This window comes from Trifolium pratense, linkage group LG5 (assembly GCF_020283565.1).
Source record: "Trifolium pratense cultivar HEN17-A07 linkage group LG5, ARS_RC_1.1, whole genome shotgun sequence".
Taxonomy (NCBI): domain Eukaryota; kingdom Viridiplantae; phylum Streptophyta; class Magnoliopsida; order Fabales; family Fabaceae; genus Trifolium; species Trifolium pratense.
In genome coordinates, this window is record NC_060063.1 from 4,970,785 (window position 1) to 4,989,991 (window position 19,207).

The window sequence follows — 19,207 nt, forward strand, 5'->3', positions numbered from 1 at the left end:
AGAGATGACAAGACAGACTTTAGCAAAACCAAACGACCACCAACAGAAAGAAAACGACTTTTCCACCCAGATAATCGAGTTTTTAAACGAACCAACACTGGTTCCCAAAAACTCAGACGCCTCGAATCACCCCCTATAGGAAGCCCCAAATAAATGAAAGGAATCTTTCCCACTTTACAACACAGAGCAGACGCAGCTTCGCCTAACCAGGAATCAGGAATATTCACCCCCACCAGCATACTTTTGTTAAAATTAACCTTCAAACCAAGAGTAAATATGTATAACTTTACAAAGATAAAGGACTAAAATGAATTTTTTTTAAAAAAATAAATGAACAAAATAAATTTTGGATGTCACAAAAAAGACAAATAAGATGAATAAGATGACTGTAAAAAAATTATATTGTGAATACATAGTCATTACATAAACTCTTATTTGATACTATACATAAGAGGGATGAACTTTATTTTCCATTTCTTTTGCAATCAGAAGAAGATAATGTTACACAAACCAAGTGAACCACTTGTATTTATTTTGAAAGCTTAAAGCAATAACCTTCTATGAAAATGTCACAGTTCCAATGAAATCTTCTCAAGTTTATTGAGTGTAAGCAACTTAAAATCCTCATGCAGTATAAGCAAGTAACGTGTGAAGACACTGAACTTTTTACAGAGTAGGAGGGATCCATATATAACCGTGTGTTTGAACATATCCAGCTTTCTCCAGCATTTTATCGGCTTCCGCGGGACCTCTACTTCCTTGTTTGTAAGGGATTGATTTGAATTCACCTTTATCAATTTTGTGCAAAAGTGGTGTAAATATCTCCCAAGATGCCTGCATTAGAGACGAAATACAATCAACAAGACCATGTTGCAATAATCAATGAAGCATGTTGCTGATTTTACCTTTAACTCGTCTCGGCGAACAAAATGTTGTTGATCACCTCTAATTCTGCAAAACATGTCCAATTTCCATTACTATAAGTTAAAGTGCATTTCTTTCAAACAAATGAACCATAGTAGTTAATCCCCGGATCGCGGAGCGGCCAGCCCAAAATTGGGATAGCGGCATCGCGGGTAGCGGGAAGGCTGCTATTTCATTTATTTTATTTAAAATTACATAAATAATACTATAAAAATATAATTAATTTAAATTAAACCAACATCTCAAAATCCATAAAACATTCATTCATAAATTAAAAATTCTAAACACAAATCTCAAGTCTTGATCAAACATTACATCCAAATTACCAACAAAAGTCAAGCAAATAAAGAAGCATGAAAATGTTCAAGTCTCCAAACTTAGATTAATAAAGTAACTAAAATTTAAATTCAAGTTCATCATCAAAGTATAAGTCTAAAAATCATTCTAAAACTCATCTTCAACATAATCCCCATCGGCCTTGATGAGGTGAAGTGGTCGAAGAGACGAAGACTTGAAGCTTCGATGATCATGAAGCAGCGGATCGGTGAAAAGGTGAGAGAATATGATGGTGAGAATGACGGTTAAGTGTGTTAACAACAAAGGACGTGTAAAAAACCAATTGTGCTCTTACTAGAATCAGTCAAATTTCAAAAATACCCTTTAAAACCCACTAATATGAAATAGCAGTCCTGACCCGGGATATGGAGCCGGGATCCGCTCCGCTCCGATCCACTGAGATCCCGGCTGTAGCGACCGGGAACCGTAACTGCACCGCTCCCACCCTACCCGTAGCGACAAGGCACTGAGACGGGACGCTCCACCAGGATCCCGGCAGGATCCCGCGGGATCGACTACTATGAAATGAACTGATTGCTAATCATGTGTTTGGTTCCACGGTGATGAAAAATTGATTTTTGTTAAATGTGAGTTTAAGGTAAAACGATTTATGTTTAGATACATTCATGTAAAACAGTAAAAGTGACGGTAAAAAAGATGTTTAGAGGCAAGAGCTATGAATCCTAACTTCATGTTATCAATTATAGAGGCAAAATCAATTCTAATAAGAAACCTCCGAACATACCAAAACCAATTTTAAGTTATCATAATCACTTCTGGCTCTCAAAACTGAATCCAAAAATGTACTAGTAATTCATGCAATTTAAATTTTTTTTATATACCCTTTAGCATCTTGAAACATGTGGGTATACAAGCAACAAAAACATGTTGTAGACATGAACTAGGAAAAGTAACATACGTGTCGAGAATTAGACGCTCGTAGGCCTCTGGAATGGTTACCCCATTGTAGCGTTGTCTGTATGACAAATCTAGTTCACTTTGAACTGTTGACATCTCCAGTCCAGGTTGCTTGACCTGCACAAAACATCGAAGTTTGATAAAATGACCTACCACAAGATAATAACAGGCGTGATGTGATAATTTTTATGCAGAAGATAACCACGTGTTAAGCATCAAAGTTGCCAAACACATTTCAAAAATATTGATTACAGTATTAGGAAAATTATTCCCTCTGGTCCTTTTTATAAATAACAGTTGAATTTTTAGATTCATTGAAAAATACATGTATCTGGTGTATATTACAGAGCAGACACATCAGTTATTCAATAAATCTGAAAAGTAGATTATTTCTTATAAAACGACTGGAGGGAGTAATATCTTTTGTTTACAGGTTTTAATACACAAATATCATATGTCATAATTCATATATGAAAACATTTTCCTCAATAAGACAGATAGCAAACTCAGTGGATGACCATGTCAAACAAATGTCCGACACCAACACATGTGTCTGTGTTAGTGATTTATAATTACAGAGTTAACAGAATGATAGACGTACCGTAAGCTTCATGTACATAGCTTCGGAAGGTTGCAGGCGTATAACAAACTCATTTCTACCTTGCTTTTGACCTAAACAAAATAAGTATTCAATAAAGTGTTAACATAAGTTGTTGTTTCAGTCGAAGGGTATTTTTCATTAAGATATCGAAAAAGAGAACAAGTTCCTCCTGCATGCCACTTTTATTGTGATTATGGATTATAGAGATGACCAAAATCTCTCAGTAAAACCTATATCTGAATACAATTTCACGCTCAAGTATCGAAAACAAGTCACCCAAGTATCAAAAAAGGTATGGTACCGTACACTTGAAAATATCACCAGGAACATCCTTGAACTGAATCCGTATGTCTGCTTTCCTTGACTCTAGGGCTTTGCCAGCTTTTAGTATGAAAGGAACACCTAACACCAAAAATAAAGAGATTGAAGCGAACATATCAAAACTATTTGATTGATCAAATGCACAGAAAAGACAACATAGATTATAAAAACTGCATGCACACAACACAAGCACATACAGAAATAATTCAAAAGGGAGGTCCAAACATTTCTCTTAAATATACAACGTAAATTTGCGATTTAGGTAAAAGAATGCTCAAGCATTTAACATACCCTCCCATCTTTCGTTATGTACTCGCAGAATAACTGATGCAAAAGTTGGAGTGTTTGAATTGTCAGGTACAGTTGGATCATCTCTATAGCCTTCATATTGTCCGAGAACAATATCTTCATCTTTAATAGGAAGTACTGATTCAAGAACCTGCATTTTCAAATAAATAGTTATAAAATATGCCTCTTTGCTACACTTGTGAGTAAGCATAATGTTGTAAATAACGTATATTTGTAATTATTAGTAATAATTGTATTCGGCCCATTAATCAGGCTCATTAGGTTTAGATTAGTCCATTTAAACGAATTAATGTTTGTATTCTATTTACAACTACGCAATATATCAGAAATATTTTTCACATGATAAAAAAGAGGAGAGCAAGATGTTGGTACTACTACGGAGTACTGACGTTGATTACTTATATCAGGACCAGAGAGGCTTGAGTTACATGACAAAAGAGGGAAATAATATCCACATAAATTGAAGGGAAAGAAACAAACCTTCACTTTCTCATCCCGAATGTGCTCAGGCCTGACAGAAATAGGCTTTTCCATAGCAACCAAGCAAAAAATCTGATTTGCGAAAAACAATAAGACTCACATATTAGGCACATAAACGTCTGGTGTTAAATTATGAAATCGCCATAGGGCTAGTTAATAGGTCTTATAAGTTTCATAAATGTCTGACATTGACATAACAAGGTTGAAAAAAATGTATATATTGCAAAACCAAAAAGTGTGTTTAAGTTGATCAAGAAAATATTAAGTTTTATAATCACTGATTACATGCACATTTAAGTGTGCTTATAAGTATTATTATGGTCTGTTTGAAACTCAATCCAATGCTTTAAATGAAAAATGTCTGAATTGAAAATGATTTACTATTATTTGTTAAAACCTAAAATACAAAGTAGTGATAAGGTGGTGAAAAACATTAAATGGGAAATCCCTAAAAGCAACCAGCTACAGACAACTAACCTTTCTTTATTTAAGGTCATGTTTGGATAAACAACTTAATTAAGCACTTATAGTACAAGTGCTAATATAAAAGTGGTTATCATATAAATGCTTATGTATAAGCTATTTCTATAATAAAGAATAAAGTCAATCTTCTTTCATATAAGCTATAACCTCATTTACTTTATTAAATGCCGTTATTTTCCTCTAACACAAATTCGGCTATTAAAATGATTTTTTTTTTTCAAACGTTACAAATACAATGCTTAAATATACAGCACAGAATATTTAGTAATTAAGTTTCTGTGCAAATATCATTTTGTTTTCAATATTGCACCGAAGAATCTATTGGACATTATAAGGTCATATCACCAACAAAAAAAAATCAATATCAAAATATATAAATTTATTCCAGTCTAAAATGAAGGCATCACCTGTAGCAGATGGTTTTGAATTATATCTCGGATAATTCTGCCAAAAAAAAGGAAGTGCATTATTTAGTTATGTTTAGTGATTGTATTGATAGAAAACTATTACAAATAAAACCAACCCCAAGGTTTATCCCACTAGTTATGTTTTTTTCCTCGGTCTTCCTCCACATCTAAGTATTGAACTATTCTACATCTGGACAATTCACCTTTCTAACCCTTTTATGATGTTACATGTCCAAACCACCCAAGTCTGAGACTCTACTATCTTTTCTATACAAATTACAAAGGAATTACTCAAAAAAATTCTGTAATAACCTATGAAGTACGTACACGGACACCGGACACTGACACTTCGACACAAATAATAATTTGAGAAACTGATACAATTCAGTGTAAGCATAAGTGTCAGTGTCTGACACCGACGCATGTCCGACACCAGGACACGCCTAATCTGAGGAGTATCCGTGCTCCATAGTTAATAAATAATAACCATATTTCTAATCTTGTCTTAAATGACACACATCCACCTTAGCATCTCCATTCATGTTACTTTTGTGGCTTTTTACTGCCAAATATTTAGTTACATACTCATACTGTTATAACAGTACAATTTTCCATTAATCTTAACTTTTACTTTCCCTTCACCAATCACATCTGAAATATTACTATAACGAAATTTCTGAATATAACTTCAGATTTTAACCCAATGATCCTATTCTTTCCATGACTTATTACTTGACAACTTTTTAACAAACAAAATATTAAAAGCAGAAAATCACTACACATACCCATATTGGTCAAAATAACCACCCCGGCCATCAGTTCCAAAATCTTCTTTGAAAACTATCTGCCAAAGAAAAACAGCCAAAAAATCAAAGTTTAAAATGTGGCGTATCAAGGCTGAAAGATGTTCTAGCCGAATCAGACAGATAATGAAACAAACAAGATCCGACAGCTATGATGATAAAAAGGACTGAAATATGAATTGTCGAGCCCAACTAATAGTTCCTTCTCTAATTTCAATAGTATCACTGAAGTGTAACCGTCAACTGGGAACCCTACAAAACTTTAAGAAAAGTTTTTCACCTGCACATTAGCAATGTTGTCGCGATTCCATAGAGGCAAGAACATGCGATTTGCGAAACGAAGTACCAACTGGAATATAAGTCAGACAAAGATATTAGGAAGGGTTTTTGAATCAAGTATGAAGTATTCAACAATGTGATCATTCACTACCATATTCTGCACTAATTCCTTTCCCAAGTAGTGATCAATACGATAAATTTGAGGTTCTTCAAACAACTCTCCAATCTGGTTGCTGAGTTCCTCTGCAGATTCTAGATCCTTACCAAAAGGCTTTTCAACAACAATGCGTGTCCACCCACCAAGATCAGCTACAAAATTGAAATAGATGCAAGCATCAATAAAACATTATTAAGCACATACACGGACACCAGACACGATACTATAATCGACAAGTCGACTACATGATACTGATACAAAATCTAACCAGTGAATCCAAAATATAAGCTTCATATTTCAATCACTTTGAAAAAAACTATGTGATACTGATACACCAACAGCAGTGACTTTAATTCAGCTCCATAATTATTGAGAAAGTGATCTCAAAAAAGTAGATAATTAGTCTACATTTTAGTTTTTACTTTGAAAGAAGAAAAGAGCTTAAGTTGGCTAACTACGAATAATTCCTTGTTAGTGTTATGATAAATATACAAGGTTTCGTAATTTTCCCCGGCTAAGGTCCTAATAACATTTGCAACCAAATGTTAAAAGATCATCTCAAAAACAAGGTATGATTAAATCATCTTACATTTAGTCATGCAAGTAGTCTTGATCATCTTGGAAACCGATGGATATACCGAAGGAGGAAGTGCAAGATAGAAAAGCCGCCGAGATGAGCCCTCTGCAGTGTTTGTTAGAGATTCGTGCTTGGAAATCTCTTTATCCAACAAACGGAAATCATCCTCAGAATCATAAGCGCCACTTACATATTTGATCTATAGGGAAGAGAAATGGAAAAGGAGAATGATCATTTGATTAAAGAAAATTGCAGAAAGTTATAAAATGAACTGATGACACCAATGCTAACCAGATGCAAAAACTTCGATACAGTCTCTAACTGTTCACGGGAAGCATCTTTGTCTTTAACAAGATAGCTGCATATTAAACCATAACAAATTTCCTACCACTTATTATACTTATAAACAGTTCAAACAAGCAGGGATGATATATACGTGCCAGTAAGATATCATAAAGTATGCAATAAAATAACTATTAAAAGAATCAGCAAGCAAACTTAGCACATAACAATCGTAATAGAACAAACTTCAGAGTACATTTTTGGCAAATATAAACAGAGATCCAAGAAATGTGCTTGTGAAGTAACTGAAACAACTGATTTATAAATATTAAAAATTTTAAAAAGAAAAAACCTCACCCATGTAAGCGGTTTCTCAATTCTTCATCGGTGATTTTTGTTCTTGCATAGCCAAAAATACAAACTTCATTTTCTAGTAGGAATCCCTGAAAATAAAGCAACCAAAATTTAGAACATTTGGTTCCTGTAAGAGGCACAAACACCGTCTAGAAAATATTTTAGCCTTTTGGTAAAAATATGAATTAGGAACATATGTTGACTCGAATTATCAAGTAGAAATACAAATACCAAAATAGAATAACGAAAGCCTTAGGAACTAGGTGAGGTCAGCAATGCAAATCCATCGATGCCATTGTAAATTACTATGTCATAAACCAACGAAAACTATTTCAATTGTGTCACTAAGAGTTCTTCCTTCATACATCCAACCAAAACTCTTCAAATCCTTATACATGTCGAATATATAAATAAAGAAAATAAACAAACCAGTACTTGATTAGAATTGACAACATTTTGGAACACATTCCATTAAGGTTTCTCGTTAGTCCATTAATAGTTAAACTATTATCTACACTATATCAAATACCCTTTTCCTTTTTAAGTGGTTGGCCTGTCTTTGTTACTCTGCTGAGTTGATGCAGTATCATCATCAGATTGTTCGGAAATAATTGGTTCTTCAGCAGCATTTGGTTCTTCACCCGCACCAGTTTCAGCAGCAACTATTCTTAGTCCTTTCTCAGATTCTTCCACCACAGGTGACTGGTTAACAATTAAGGCCAAAACAAAACCTCTTGTTGATTAGTTTTTCATAAAGATATATAAATGATTTTCTTTTTATCTATGACATAATGCATGTACGTAAATCTTAATCATCTTACCTCTTTCTCAACCTTTTCAATATCTGGATATAATGCAGCAATTAAGGCATTATAATTGTTATCATCTAATAGTGAACTTTGGTCAAGAAAATGTGCCAAACAAACAGGACATTGTTTGTTATTGCAATAGATGAAAAAAGAAATAGTTTACAAATAATAAATCAATACAATAATTCAAACTATAAATCTATGAAATATTAATAAGTAAATACGTGTGGTAGTTTAAGGACAAACCCATTGCTGGCATATATACGTCTGTGCACTCTCTGCAAAAACGGTGATGGCGTTCCTTTATAGTTTTTGTTTTTTGAATAACGCCTACACATATTTTAATATACCATATCATGTGAACATAAAATATATATGTGTATGCGTTATTCGAAAAACAAAAACTATAAAGGAATGCCTTCACCGTTTTTGCAAAGAGTGCATAGACGTCTATGTCAGCAATGGATTTGTCCTTAAACTACCACACATATTTACTTATTAATATTTCATAGATTTTTAGTTTGAATTGTATTGGTTTATTATTAGTAAACTATTTCTTTTTTCATTTATTGCGGTAACAAACAATGTCCTGTTTGTTTTACACATTTTCTTGATCAAAGCTCACTATTATATGATAAAAATTATGATGCCTTAATTGCTGCATTATATCCAGATATTGAAAAGGTTGAGAAAGAGGTAAGATTAAAATTTACGTACATGCATTATTTCATAGATAAAATGAAAATTATGGATTTATATATCTTTATGAAAAACTAATCAGCAAGAGGTTTTGTTTTGGCCTTAATTGTTGATCAGTCACCTGTGGTGGAAGAATCTGAGAAAGGACCAAGAATAGTTGCGGATGAAACGGGTGCAGGTGAAGAACCAAATGCTGCTGAAGAACCAATTATTTCTGAACAATCTGATGATGATACTGCATCAACTCAGCAGAGTAACAAAGACAGGCCAACCAAGAATAGTTATTTTCAATCATTTCTATTTTCTCAAATTGTTACTGGTGTCTATGTGTCAATATCAGTGTCGTGTCCGTTGTCCATGTGTCAGTATCAGTGTCGTGTTCGGTGTCTATGTAAGTATCAGTAAATAAAATAAAATTAAACATAAAAACTGTGTTACCGAACCTGCTTGTACAGGTTAAAAAGTGCTGGAAATGTTTTCTTCTTAGCAAGATCACCAGAAGCACCGAGCACAACAATCGAGAGTGACCCATTTTCAGGTCCATTATTATCTACTGATAAAGGTGAATCATCTTCCAAGGTAGATCTTTGGACACAATGCCAACAATCATTTGTTGCCATCCTCTACCAATACCAAAATCTAGTAATACAAGACAATCCACAGAACCTTGTATCTGTTATAATATCAATCAAATAAGTTAGAATCAACCAACTTTGAACATAAATTAACATGTATCCTGCAATAATATTAATAACGACTTGGATCCTCTGCAAACGGCTGCAGAAAATATCTCAATTATGTCAATAGATATATTTCTTTTGATGAAATGCCAATTGATATATATATAAGCTCAAATAAGCCAATCCAAACAGACCCTCAGACATTGTTTGGGAGATCTTATGAAAACAGGTTATGACAAATTCATAAGTTGTTTTCAGCTTATTTCCATAAGCTATTTAGGACAGTTTATGAAAACAGCTTATAGATTATACGGAAGAAAAAAAATTTACTTTATCTTATCTTGTCAATTGATATATATAAGCTCAAATAAGCCAATTCAAACAGACCCTCAAACATTGTTTGGGAGATCTTATGAAAACAAGTTATGACAAATTCATAAGTTGTTTTCAGCTTATTTGCATAAGCTATTTAGGACAGTCTATGAAAACAGCTTATAGATTATACAGAAAAAAAAATATTTGACTTTATTTTATGTTGTGTTATAGAAATAGCTTATAGCATAAGCGCTGAAGTGATGATAAGCTCTTATGCTATAAGCTACAAAACAAGTTGTTTATCCAAACAGGGCCTCAATCTAATTACCTTATGCAGAGGATCCAAGTCTATTAACAACAATTTAATTATCTGTTGAAACAAAACATGTTTAATTTCACCAATATCAAGAACAACAATTCTTAAAATTTCACATCATACCAATAAAAAAACAGTGCTTTTTAGTATAAACAGATCAAAATCTCAATCACAAACAAAATTAAACAAAACATTCATCAAATCAATATCATCATGATTGATGTAGAAGGTTAATTTAAACCTCAAGAACTGAAAAATTGAGATAAAAGGAAGAGATTGAAAATTCCGATGAAGTTAAGGTTGAAAATGAAGAACAGAACACGATCCTAAGTTGTTTTTTTGTATGGTTCGGAAATGGAAGAGATTGTTGTTTTGTACTTTAGAAACTTCTTCACCTTTTGAGTCAATAATCGATAATGACACAACAATTTAAGTCCACCAATGCTACTGTGTAATGATGATACCAATTTTCAATCCAATTTGCACAATTTTGACATTGTCCTCTGTTTTTCCCCAATTTCATTTCATGCCCTAAATTTTATCAATAATTACAAGTGGATGATGATAAGGTTAGGTACTTACTAGTAGGTTAGAAAATCGAAATTGGATCCTTTGCGGGGGGAGAAGTTATTATACATAAGTGTAATCCTTATGCATTGGTACATAAGTCAATAACATCCATTAGATTGAGCATCCACATGTAATAATCCTAGCCAATCTCAACTCACACACTCACACCTAATCTCACACCCCCAAATTTCTCACATACCCCCCAAATTACTCGCGCACCCCCAAATTTCTCGTGCACCCCCCAAATTTCTCATGCACCCCCAATTTCTCGCGCACCCCCAAATTTCTAGCGCACCCCCCAAAATTTTTCACGCACCCCCAGATGACTTGTGCGCCCAATTTTTTTTTAACCCCCCATATTTCAAGCCTAAACCATTTTGCTGTGGGAATGGTTTCAAAAATATACACTCCAAAACCATTAAGTGCATAAGATGGTTTTGAAGTACAACCTATAATTAGAATCATAATTGTTTTTTTTGGTACAATTATAATCATTATTTAAAACCAGTTAAATGGTTTCAGATAGTTATACACTAAAACCATTTGTATTGTAAAATGGTTTTATGTGTGTTTTTATGGTTTCAAAAATTCTGGAAACCATTATGCTGGTTAAATGGTTTCAGATAGTTATACACTGAAACCATTTGTATTGTAAAATGGTTTTATGTGTGTTTTTATGGTTTTAAAAATTCTGGAAACCATTATGTTGGTTAAATGGTTTCAGATAGTTATACACTGAAACCATTTGTATTGTAAAATGGTTTTATGTGTGTTTATATGGTTTTAAAAATTCTGGAAACCATTATGTTGGTTAAATGGTTTCAAATCACAATTATTGTTTGTATTCTAATTATAGGGTTGTACTCTAAAACCATCTTATACACTTAATGGTTTTGGAGTGCATATCTCTGAAACCATTCCCACAACAAAATGGTTTAGGCTAGAAATGTGGAGGGGACCAAAAAAATAAAATTGGGGGGCAAAAGTCATATTGGGGGTGTGCGAGAAATTTTGGGGGTGTGCGAGAAATTTGGGGGTGCATGAGAAATTTGGGGGTGCACAAGTAATTTGGGGGGTGCATGAGAAATTTGGGGGTGTGCTAGTAATTTGGGGGGTGCACTAAGTAACTTATGCATGGTGCATAAGGATAGCTTATGTATAATAACCAATCCCCTTTGCGGGGTTTGTTGTCTCCTGATTTCTATCGTGTGCGATCTAACCTTTCAATTAATCTATGATCGAGAATTATGTCAAATTATTTTTTGTTGGTCAACTAAACCATTGGATCAAATCTAATGACTGAGAATTGCACCGGAGACAAAGTTGTAGAAGAATGATAAGAGAGAATTCATGTCTAAAAATTTGATGGGAAGTAGTCGAGTTTGATTTCTGGTTTGAATTGTCGTTTGGTCACAAAATTTATTTCTTATAAAAAAAATGGTATTACCTCTTTTTCTTTTAAGATTTGACCAAAATGATTATTTGCAATTGAATTTTAGTTTTTATTTTCTTTTTTATACTCCCTTTAGTTCAATATATAAGGAAAAAAAATTAATTTTTATATTCATTAAAGAATTGATGTATGTGGAATATAATATAGTCTAAATACATCAGTTCTCTAATGAATTTAAAAAGCAACTTTTTTTTTATATATAGAATTGAAGGGAATATTTTGCATTTGAATTGAGATTTTGGTTAATAACATATTTTGTATCATATTAACGAGAAAGAAAGGATTAGACTCATAAGTTTACAACATAATAAACTAAAGTTTGAATTCTAATTTTAAGATAACTTGTGAAAAAAGAAATTACCGTATTCATTATTCATCTAATTTTTTTTAGTTATTACGGTAATAGTTAAGATTTTATTAACCTTTTGCAAGTTCAACAAGATATTGTACTTTTTGATATTATGCCTAGTACTACTCATCTCAACTTTGTTGATGATTAAGTCTATAATCTCTATAGTAATTTTTTTTATTAATCCTTTGGTCGTTAGGGAAAAAGAACTCCCGTAATTCAGAGTTCGGCTGCGAAATAAGTAAAATATGGCCAAAAATTATTTTCACCAAAAATCAAACTCGAATTCTCCTGAATAATTCATTCTAGATGGTTGATTAACCACTTAAGCATTGATATGGTTATCTTTATCATAACTTTGATTATCCTTAATTTTTTATTTTTTATTTTAAAAAACTTTGTTAGCCACCCTTAATAAGGTCTTCTTGCACCAACATAATGTATAATGGTAGCAAGCAAAATCATGTATTAAAAAGGGAAAAACAAAACAATTTTATCTTCTTCAATATTATAAATAAATACAGCCACACCCTCTTCATGTGTAAAAGAAAGACAATGACTTCATAAATCATAATGATAGGAGACAAACATAATTTGTAAGAAATGAGTGGTTCCTTCCTAATAAAGTAAACTATATATGTAATTATGTAAAATGGGACATTCCATTTTTATATATTTTGTAATCATGTAGTGAAACCGACAAAAGGTAATGGTGGTAATATATACAACTTGTCTTTATAGATTCTATGCATAGTATAAATGCACTTTTTACTTTTTGAAAAAATCGGAATTTTATTCCTCCTATTTTAAAATTCGGAATTTTTCCCTCCTATTTTAAACTTTTTTGAATTTTTCTCCCCATAAAATCTATTTTCGAGTCTCAACTTCAATGCACCAGTTTGGTGAATTAATGATTCAAATTGAGTTCCGTGCGAAACTTTGAACTTGAGACTCAGAAGCAGATTTTGTGCAGAATTTTGGTGGGGGGCAAAATCCAAAAAACTATAAATTATGGGGTAAAATTCCGATTTTTTCGGGGGAGTAAAACTGCATTTAAGCCAAAAGAATATCTTTTTTATTTTATTTTTAACGCAAACATACTCAACTCGTCGTTTATTAACAAATGAGCAACCGAATTTGCTTGACGCTTTACAAACTTCACCTCGAAGTTGAGACAAATATTCTGACTATTTTTTATAAGTATTTTAATGATTAAAATTTTACTTTTAAAGTGAATGAATACGTGAAACGTCCGAAATTCAAACTCTAACCTCTACATATCGCAATGTTCTTATTTTTTATAAAAATATAAATATATAACTTTTTGTCCTATGTACAAGTTGTCTAAAATATCAAAATAACATTTTGTTCACCAAACATCGTACAAGATAAAATTTGTTCAATACCTTAAACATTTGTCTTGTTCTAACATGTCCATTATTTATATTTTGCATATTGAACCGACTCTAAATAATTCCCATTTTTCCATATTTTTTTTAAAAATTGTTGGCATATTATAGAAGAAAACAAGGGAGTGGAGTAGGTTGGCAAAAATAAAATATTTAGTATTTTTTACATTATCATGTTTTATCACTTTATCATCATCATCATGGTGGCTTTTTGATAAAGCCTCTCATGTAATTTATGATAATGGGCCATCTATCTTCATAGTATTTAAATCAAAAGAATTGATTTTGTAGTGTATTAAATGTGTAAAATAGTTCAATAGATATTGATAGGCAAAAGCATCAAAATTTGATTAGGAATTCTAATAATTGTAAAAAAAAAAAAAAAATTGTTGGACAAGATTTTTAATATTATTATTTCAAATTGATTTTTAAATTCTATAGAAAATTAAAATGCATCTAAAACAAAAGCTATCTCTATGACATTTGAAAATGCCCATGTTCACCAAAAAGGTTCTTGTTTGAAAGAAAAAATAAATAAAAGTCTATTCAAAGAAACTAAATTTTGGTGCAATGTTTGGATTTAGCATGATACACCAAGTTAAGATCCATAATCCATATATGTCAAATAGCATTAACTATGAGAAAAAGTAACAAAAATGATATCACATTTTCAACCACTTTTTCATACATACATGCACAGAACAAATTTCCACCATCAACTAACCACTTAATTACTGTTGACCACATGATATTACATTTTCAACCACTTTGGCTTAACAATCTTTTTCTCGGCCGGTTTTCGTTCTTCAACAGGAGGAGCTTGCACGACAGGCTCAGCAGACACTGGCGCGGACTGTAATGGCTCAGACGGTTGACCTTGATCATTAGCACTCTTCAAAGATAACACCTCTTCTAGTAGGTATGGGCCATCATCGCTTCCATCACCTAAATATCACATTAACACCGAGTTAATAAATATATCAAAGAGCTTAAATGACTGAGATTCGAACCCTAATGAAGGAGTAAATATTAACATAACATCTAGGAGAACGAGACAAAGACCGAGGAGATAGCTGACGAAGACAAGTTTGACTACAAAAATTACTCCCAATTCCCAACAAAAAAAAGAAAAAGAACGAGAAATATCGGAGTTACGAATAAACACCAAGAGGCATCAGTTTTAGTTTATTTGTTGCATAGTAACATGCAGAATTTTTTTGGCAGTTTTCTAGAAATATACACACGGCAACAGCTCTAGCAATGGCAAGGCCAATGTTGTCAAATATCGGCCATGATGAACTGCGGTGGCAGATTTTTCGCAAACCGACTTGACCAATTTTGGTAGTTTTCTAGGAATATACACGGCAACAGCTCTAGCAATTGTAAGGCCGATGTTGTCAAATTATCTGCTATGGTGAACTGTGGTGGCAGATTTTTTCGCAAACCGACTTGGCCAATTTGTGATGGATGACAAAGCCACGGTGTTTTTATGGTGGATACAGTGGCTTAAAATGGCGAATTTTTTGGCTGTTTGCCATGGTCTGTCATCTGCAATCGATAAAACTAGATTCGACACAAAACAAACAACCTAACAACCATGCTATGGCATGACAATGGAATGAACAACAAAATCAATGGTGGCATAAACAGAAAACATATATAATAACTTGCATTGTAACATCAGAAAGTAAGACATGAGTCTCATGACAGAAGGAACTCAGTCACCTTTTGAAACATCATAAGAAAAGTACACAATGGCTCCAGGACAAAATCCAGCAGCATAGAAATCCTGAGATACGTCTCTGATCAGCTTCTTTGGCGGAGTAGTATCTACATCATAAAAAACACACGTGATTCATTTAAGTTCAGCGCAGGGTCAAATCAACTTTCAAGACGACGAAATCTTCTAATTCATAACAAAAGATGAGTTTCTATAAATTAGGCATTTTGATAAACACCTTACTTAAGCGCTTATTAAATAAGTGTTAATCGTGAGAGTTTATGTCATCAATTCTTAAATTCCCAAAAGTTATTTGTGTTTCAATTTTCACATTGAAACGCTATTTGTGATCTCAAGTTTTGTTTAACTGTACAAATAGAACTTCGGGTGGTTGAGAATCAAATAGAGGACATATGTAAACTGTACACAAGGTGTTTCTATAAGCTCTGTCAGAATGCTTATCAAAATAAGCTAAAAGACAACTTATGAGCATATCATAAGCTATTTTTATAAGCTCTTCCAAACATCCCTTTATACTGTTGATCACTACCAATTTAATTTACAATTATATATACCATTGCACAAGCAAATATTATTCAAAGTTGATTCATATAGAGGATATCAAAATGCTTACATAAGTAAAATGGCTTTTCTGGTTGTGCAATCACTTTATTGAGGAGATCAATTAAACTCTGGATAGTGTCTGAAGGTTGAAAGTTAGCTTCCAATGTGTGATTATCAGGGAAGCGAACTCTAATTACAGCCTGAAAAACAAAGCAAGATCAAACCAAATGATAAGTTTTCCTCTTATTGATCTAATAATTTATTTTCATATTCATGAAAATCTAATTACCTTGGTCATTCTTGACCTGCGAGCCGCCAAATCTGCTTCTCGGAGTTTTCGAGTCTTCAGATATTTATCTGTAAATACATGTAAATAATTGATAGTCTACCATTAATTTTCAATTGCAAACAGAAACAGTATGCCAACATACAGATGCATATATCCCAAAAGTATCGATAGCAAATTATAAACAGTCCCAAAAATAGACATCTATTCATTAGAAACTAAATTATCATTTATTCTTAACTCGTCATCAATTAAATCTTATAATAGATGATCTATTATCAATTGGAGAAATACATTTTATTTTATTCAAGTTGTCATTATTTGAAAATTTATCTCCGACTAAGCTTATATGAAAAGGGCATAAACCTACGATCTATGAAGTTATTTCTGCATCAAATGCAATGATTAGGAATGATCTTACCATCCTTTTTAGTAGCCAAAATTTTGTAATAATCTTCAGCTGTGAACTCGTAGAACTCTTCAGGCTCCTCTTCTTCGGAAATACCAACAAGAAATATAAGCTTAATCCGGATACATTAGGGAAGATTAATATATACATACATCAAGAGCTTGAAATTCTAAAAGCTATTACTACCTTTGTTTTCTGCAGCATTTGGTGATGCAGAAAGTGATAATGTTTCAAACACACGAATCTCTCGCCCAAATTTTTCATGCATCTCTGCAATTGTTGCCTGTTGCATAAAACATTACAGTGAAAAAATCACTAAAGGAAGTAACTTTCAACAAGGAAAGGAAGTAACTGTCAACAACGAAAAATAGCTGCGATAGATAAGTAAAAACTAACATTCATACAATGCTTTCACAGATGACCAAAGATAACTGTTATTTCAAAGACAAGAGGCTTTCACAGAAGACTGAAAATTGAACAATTTTACAACTATCCTTGACATGTACTAAATTTTAGTGCATGAAAACTCATCAGCTAAGAGGGACGACTGAAAATAACCGATGTAAAGCACACGGTGCAAGAAATAAAATGAATAACCAATGTTTTCTTGCAAAAGAATTTGAGTCAATCAAAGAAATTCAATGGTGAAAAGTGAATTCTTCACAACCACCGTCCAAAGTAACTCCATTAACTTAACTTGCAATGCTCAGAAAGAAAGAAAAAAAAAAGGGGGAATGAAAGCAGCAAAAAATCGAAATTGATAAGAGCATATTCCACAAAAACTGATATGAAGAAAAATAATTTAGAAAACAACCATGGAAAATTAGGTCATATTCATATTGAAGGATTGAACATGGTCAAAGGATTTAAGATTCTAAGGTTAAAATTTACAAAACTTCAAACATACAACTTTGAAACATCAATGTTGAGTCACTAATAAAAACTTCAAATAAAACCATGAAAGAAACATCAGAATATAAACCTAAACCAAACCTAGATGGTATTAACAAAAAGTTGAGCATTTCCGATACAAGTTTTTTGGCTAGCAAGATAAAAAGATCATGCAAACAACCCATTTTGGTCCCTAAATTACTAAATTCGTGAGGTGTTGTCAACTTGTCATTATAGTTCCCGATTCTATCAAAATTGCAAATACATCCCAAAGTGTCTCATTTGTTTGTAATTTTATAGACTAAATGACTAATGCAAACACATTTGAGACCAAATGACTAACAAAAGACACATCCGATCCGAGGACCCTAAAAGACTAACTAAAGAGAAACTCAAGATATATTTGCAATTTCGATACATTCAAATACTATAATAACAGCATCAAGACCATACTAGCATCAGTGTCTCATACATTCAAGGACCAAAACGGCGGTTTACCCTAAAAAAACTCATTAATCACTGGTTTACCCTAAAAAAAAACAACTCATTAATCATTTCTACTAAACTTTTTGAACTCTTCTAGTAGCACAAAACAATTGCCCTATTTTATTTTAGGATCGAATCTATTTTTCTACCAATCCTTTAACACAAGTACACAACATATCAATGTGAATTCACAAATAAACAAAACCCATAAAAGAAACATCAAAAGAATCAACAGAACACAACTATAAACCAAACCCAGATGATAAATTTTTAAAACACAAAAACCCGGATGAAAAAATTTGAAAACAAACAAAACCCAGATGATGAATTTTGAAAAAAAGAAAAACCCAGATGGTAAAATAAGATTTTTAAACTAGAAAAACAAAAAAGATATAAAATTGAAGAAGGAAAAAGGGATGAACTACCATGGAATAAACGTTGGTGATTCTTCTTCGTTTGGATGTTTGAGGAAAAGAGGGATCAACAACCATCAGAGAATTACAGAATGAGCAGTGATAATGTCTTGTTCTATAGGAGCGAAAAACTATTTATAATTTCGTAAATATTGATTTTTATTATGGTAAATGTTTTCTCCTTTGTCAACAAAAAAAAAGTTTTCTCCTTAAAAAAATAAATAAATTATATGCAACGACCTACATGCAATTATGAAACCAAAATTCTCCACTTATATAGGTGCATTGGTTTGAAATTTAAAAAGATTATTTTGTTAGTTTGTTAATGTTTTTTTTTTTTTGAAGATTTCAAAAGATTTTATCATATTATTTGAATATTTTTATTTACTTTTAATTTTTTTTTTGACAAATGTATTTTTTATTTACTTTTAATTTTTGAAAAATGTATTATTAGCAAGTTTTTGGTTTCTCACACAAAAACTAATAACAAACGAATTTTTGAAAAATGTATTATTTGCAAGTTTTTGGTTTGTCACACGCACCGAGGGTAATGTGTGCCCTGATATTTTGGCCAAGATGGGGCTACTTTTGTTTGCGAAGTTTGAAG

The 19,207-nt window shown here is 32.3% G+C and overlaps 2 protein-coding genes across 5 annotated transcripts; both read right to left on the reverse strand.

Annotated features, from left to right (window-relative positions):
• Positions 1 to 383: 383 nt before the first annotated feature.
• LOC123887415 (glucose-6-phosphate 1-dehydrogenase 5, cytoplasmic-like) lies at positions 384 to 10,601 on the reverse strand. Of its 4 annotated transcripts, none has more exons than XM_045936738.1 (16): positions 10,446 to 10,601; positions 9,183 to 9,412; positions 7,235 to 7,320; positions 6,887 to 6,953; positions 6,608 to 6,794; positions 6,013 to 6,170; positions 5,863 to 5,931; positions 5,565 to 5,623; positions 4,780 to 4,816; positions 3,890 to 3,961; positions 3,392 to 3,539; positions 3,086 to 3,181; positions 2,780 to 2,850; positions 2,180 to 2,295; positions 906 to 951; positions 384 to 834 (listed from the first exon to the last, which is right to left on the reverse strand). In XM_045936738.1, exons 2-16 carry the CDS (start codon positions 9,357 to 9,359, stop codon positions 667 to 669), a joined length of 1,557 nt encoding a protein of 518 aa, XP_045792694.1. In that variant the 5' UTR covers positions 9,360 to 9,412; positions 10,446 to 10,601; the 3' UTR covers positions 384 to 666. The 4 variants fall into 4 exon arrangements, with proteins under 4 accessions (XP_045792694.1, XP_045792695.1, XP_045792692.1 ...); XM_045936739.1 differs by having other exon boundaries at positions 10,338 to 10,548; XM_045936736.1 differs by having other exon boundaries at positions 10,292 to 10,548.
• Positions 10,602 to 14,429: 3,828 nt separating this feature from the next.
• LOC123887416 (plant UBX domain-containing protein 1) lies at positions 14,430 to 18,844 on the reverse strand. Its single transcript, XM_045936740.1, has 7 exons — positions 18,613 to 18,844; positions 16,997 to 17,093; positions 16,823 to 16,894; positions 16,405 to 16,472; positions 16,186 to 16,315; positions 15,557 to 15,661; positions 14,430 to 14,776 (listed from the first exon to the last, which is right to left on the reverse strand). The coding sequence occupies exons 1-7, from the start codon at positions 18,676 to 18,678 to the stop codon at positions 14,583 to 14,585; spliced, it is 732 nt and encodes a 243-aa protein (XP_045792696.1). The 5' UTR covers positions 18,679 to 18,844; the 3' UTR covers positions 14,430 to 14,582.
• Between the last annotated feature and the right edge of the window lie 363 nt (positions 18,845 to 19,207).

Excerpts from the sequence above, each read along its gene's own strand:
- LOC123887416 (XM_045936740.1), bottom strand. The coding sequence starts at position 18,678 with ATGGTTGTTGATCCCTCTTTTCCTCAAACATCCAAACGAAGAAGAATC. Across the intron at positions 16,895-16,996 it reads AAATGCTGCAGAAAACAAAG|AAGAGGAGCCTGAAGAGTTC; the intron begins GTAGTAATAGCT and ends GTATTTCCGAAG. Across the intron at positions 14,777-15,556 it reads TTCTTATGATGTTTCAAAAG|GTGATGGAAGCGATGATGGC; the intron begins GTGACTGAGTTC and ends TGTGATATTTAG.
- LOC123887415 (XM_045936738.1), bottom strand. The coding sequence starts at position 9,359 with ATGGCAACAAATGATTGTTGGCATTGTGTCCAAAGATCTACCTTGGAA. Across the intron at positions 6,954-7,234 it reads TTGAGAAACCGCTTACATGG|CTATCTTGTTAAAGACAAAG; the intron begins GTGAGGTTTTTT and ends TTTAATATGCAG. Across the intron at positions 5,932-6,012 it reads AGGAATTAGTGCAGAATATG|TTGGTACTTCGTTTCGCAAA; the intron begins GTAGTGAATGAT and ends CTTATATTCCAG.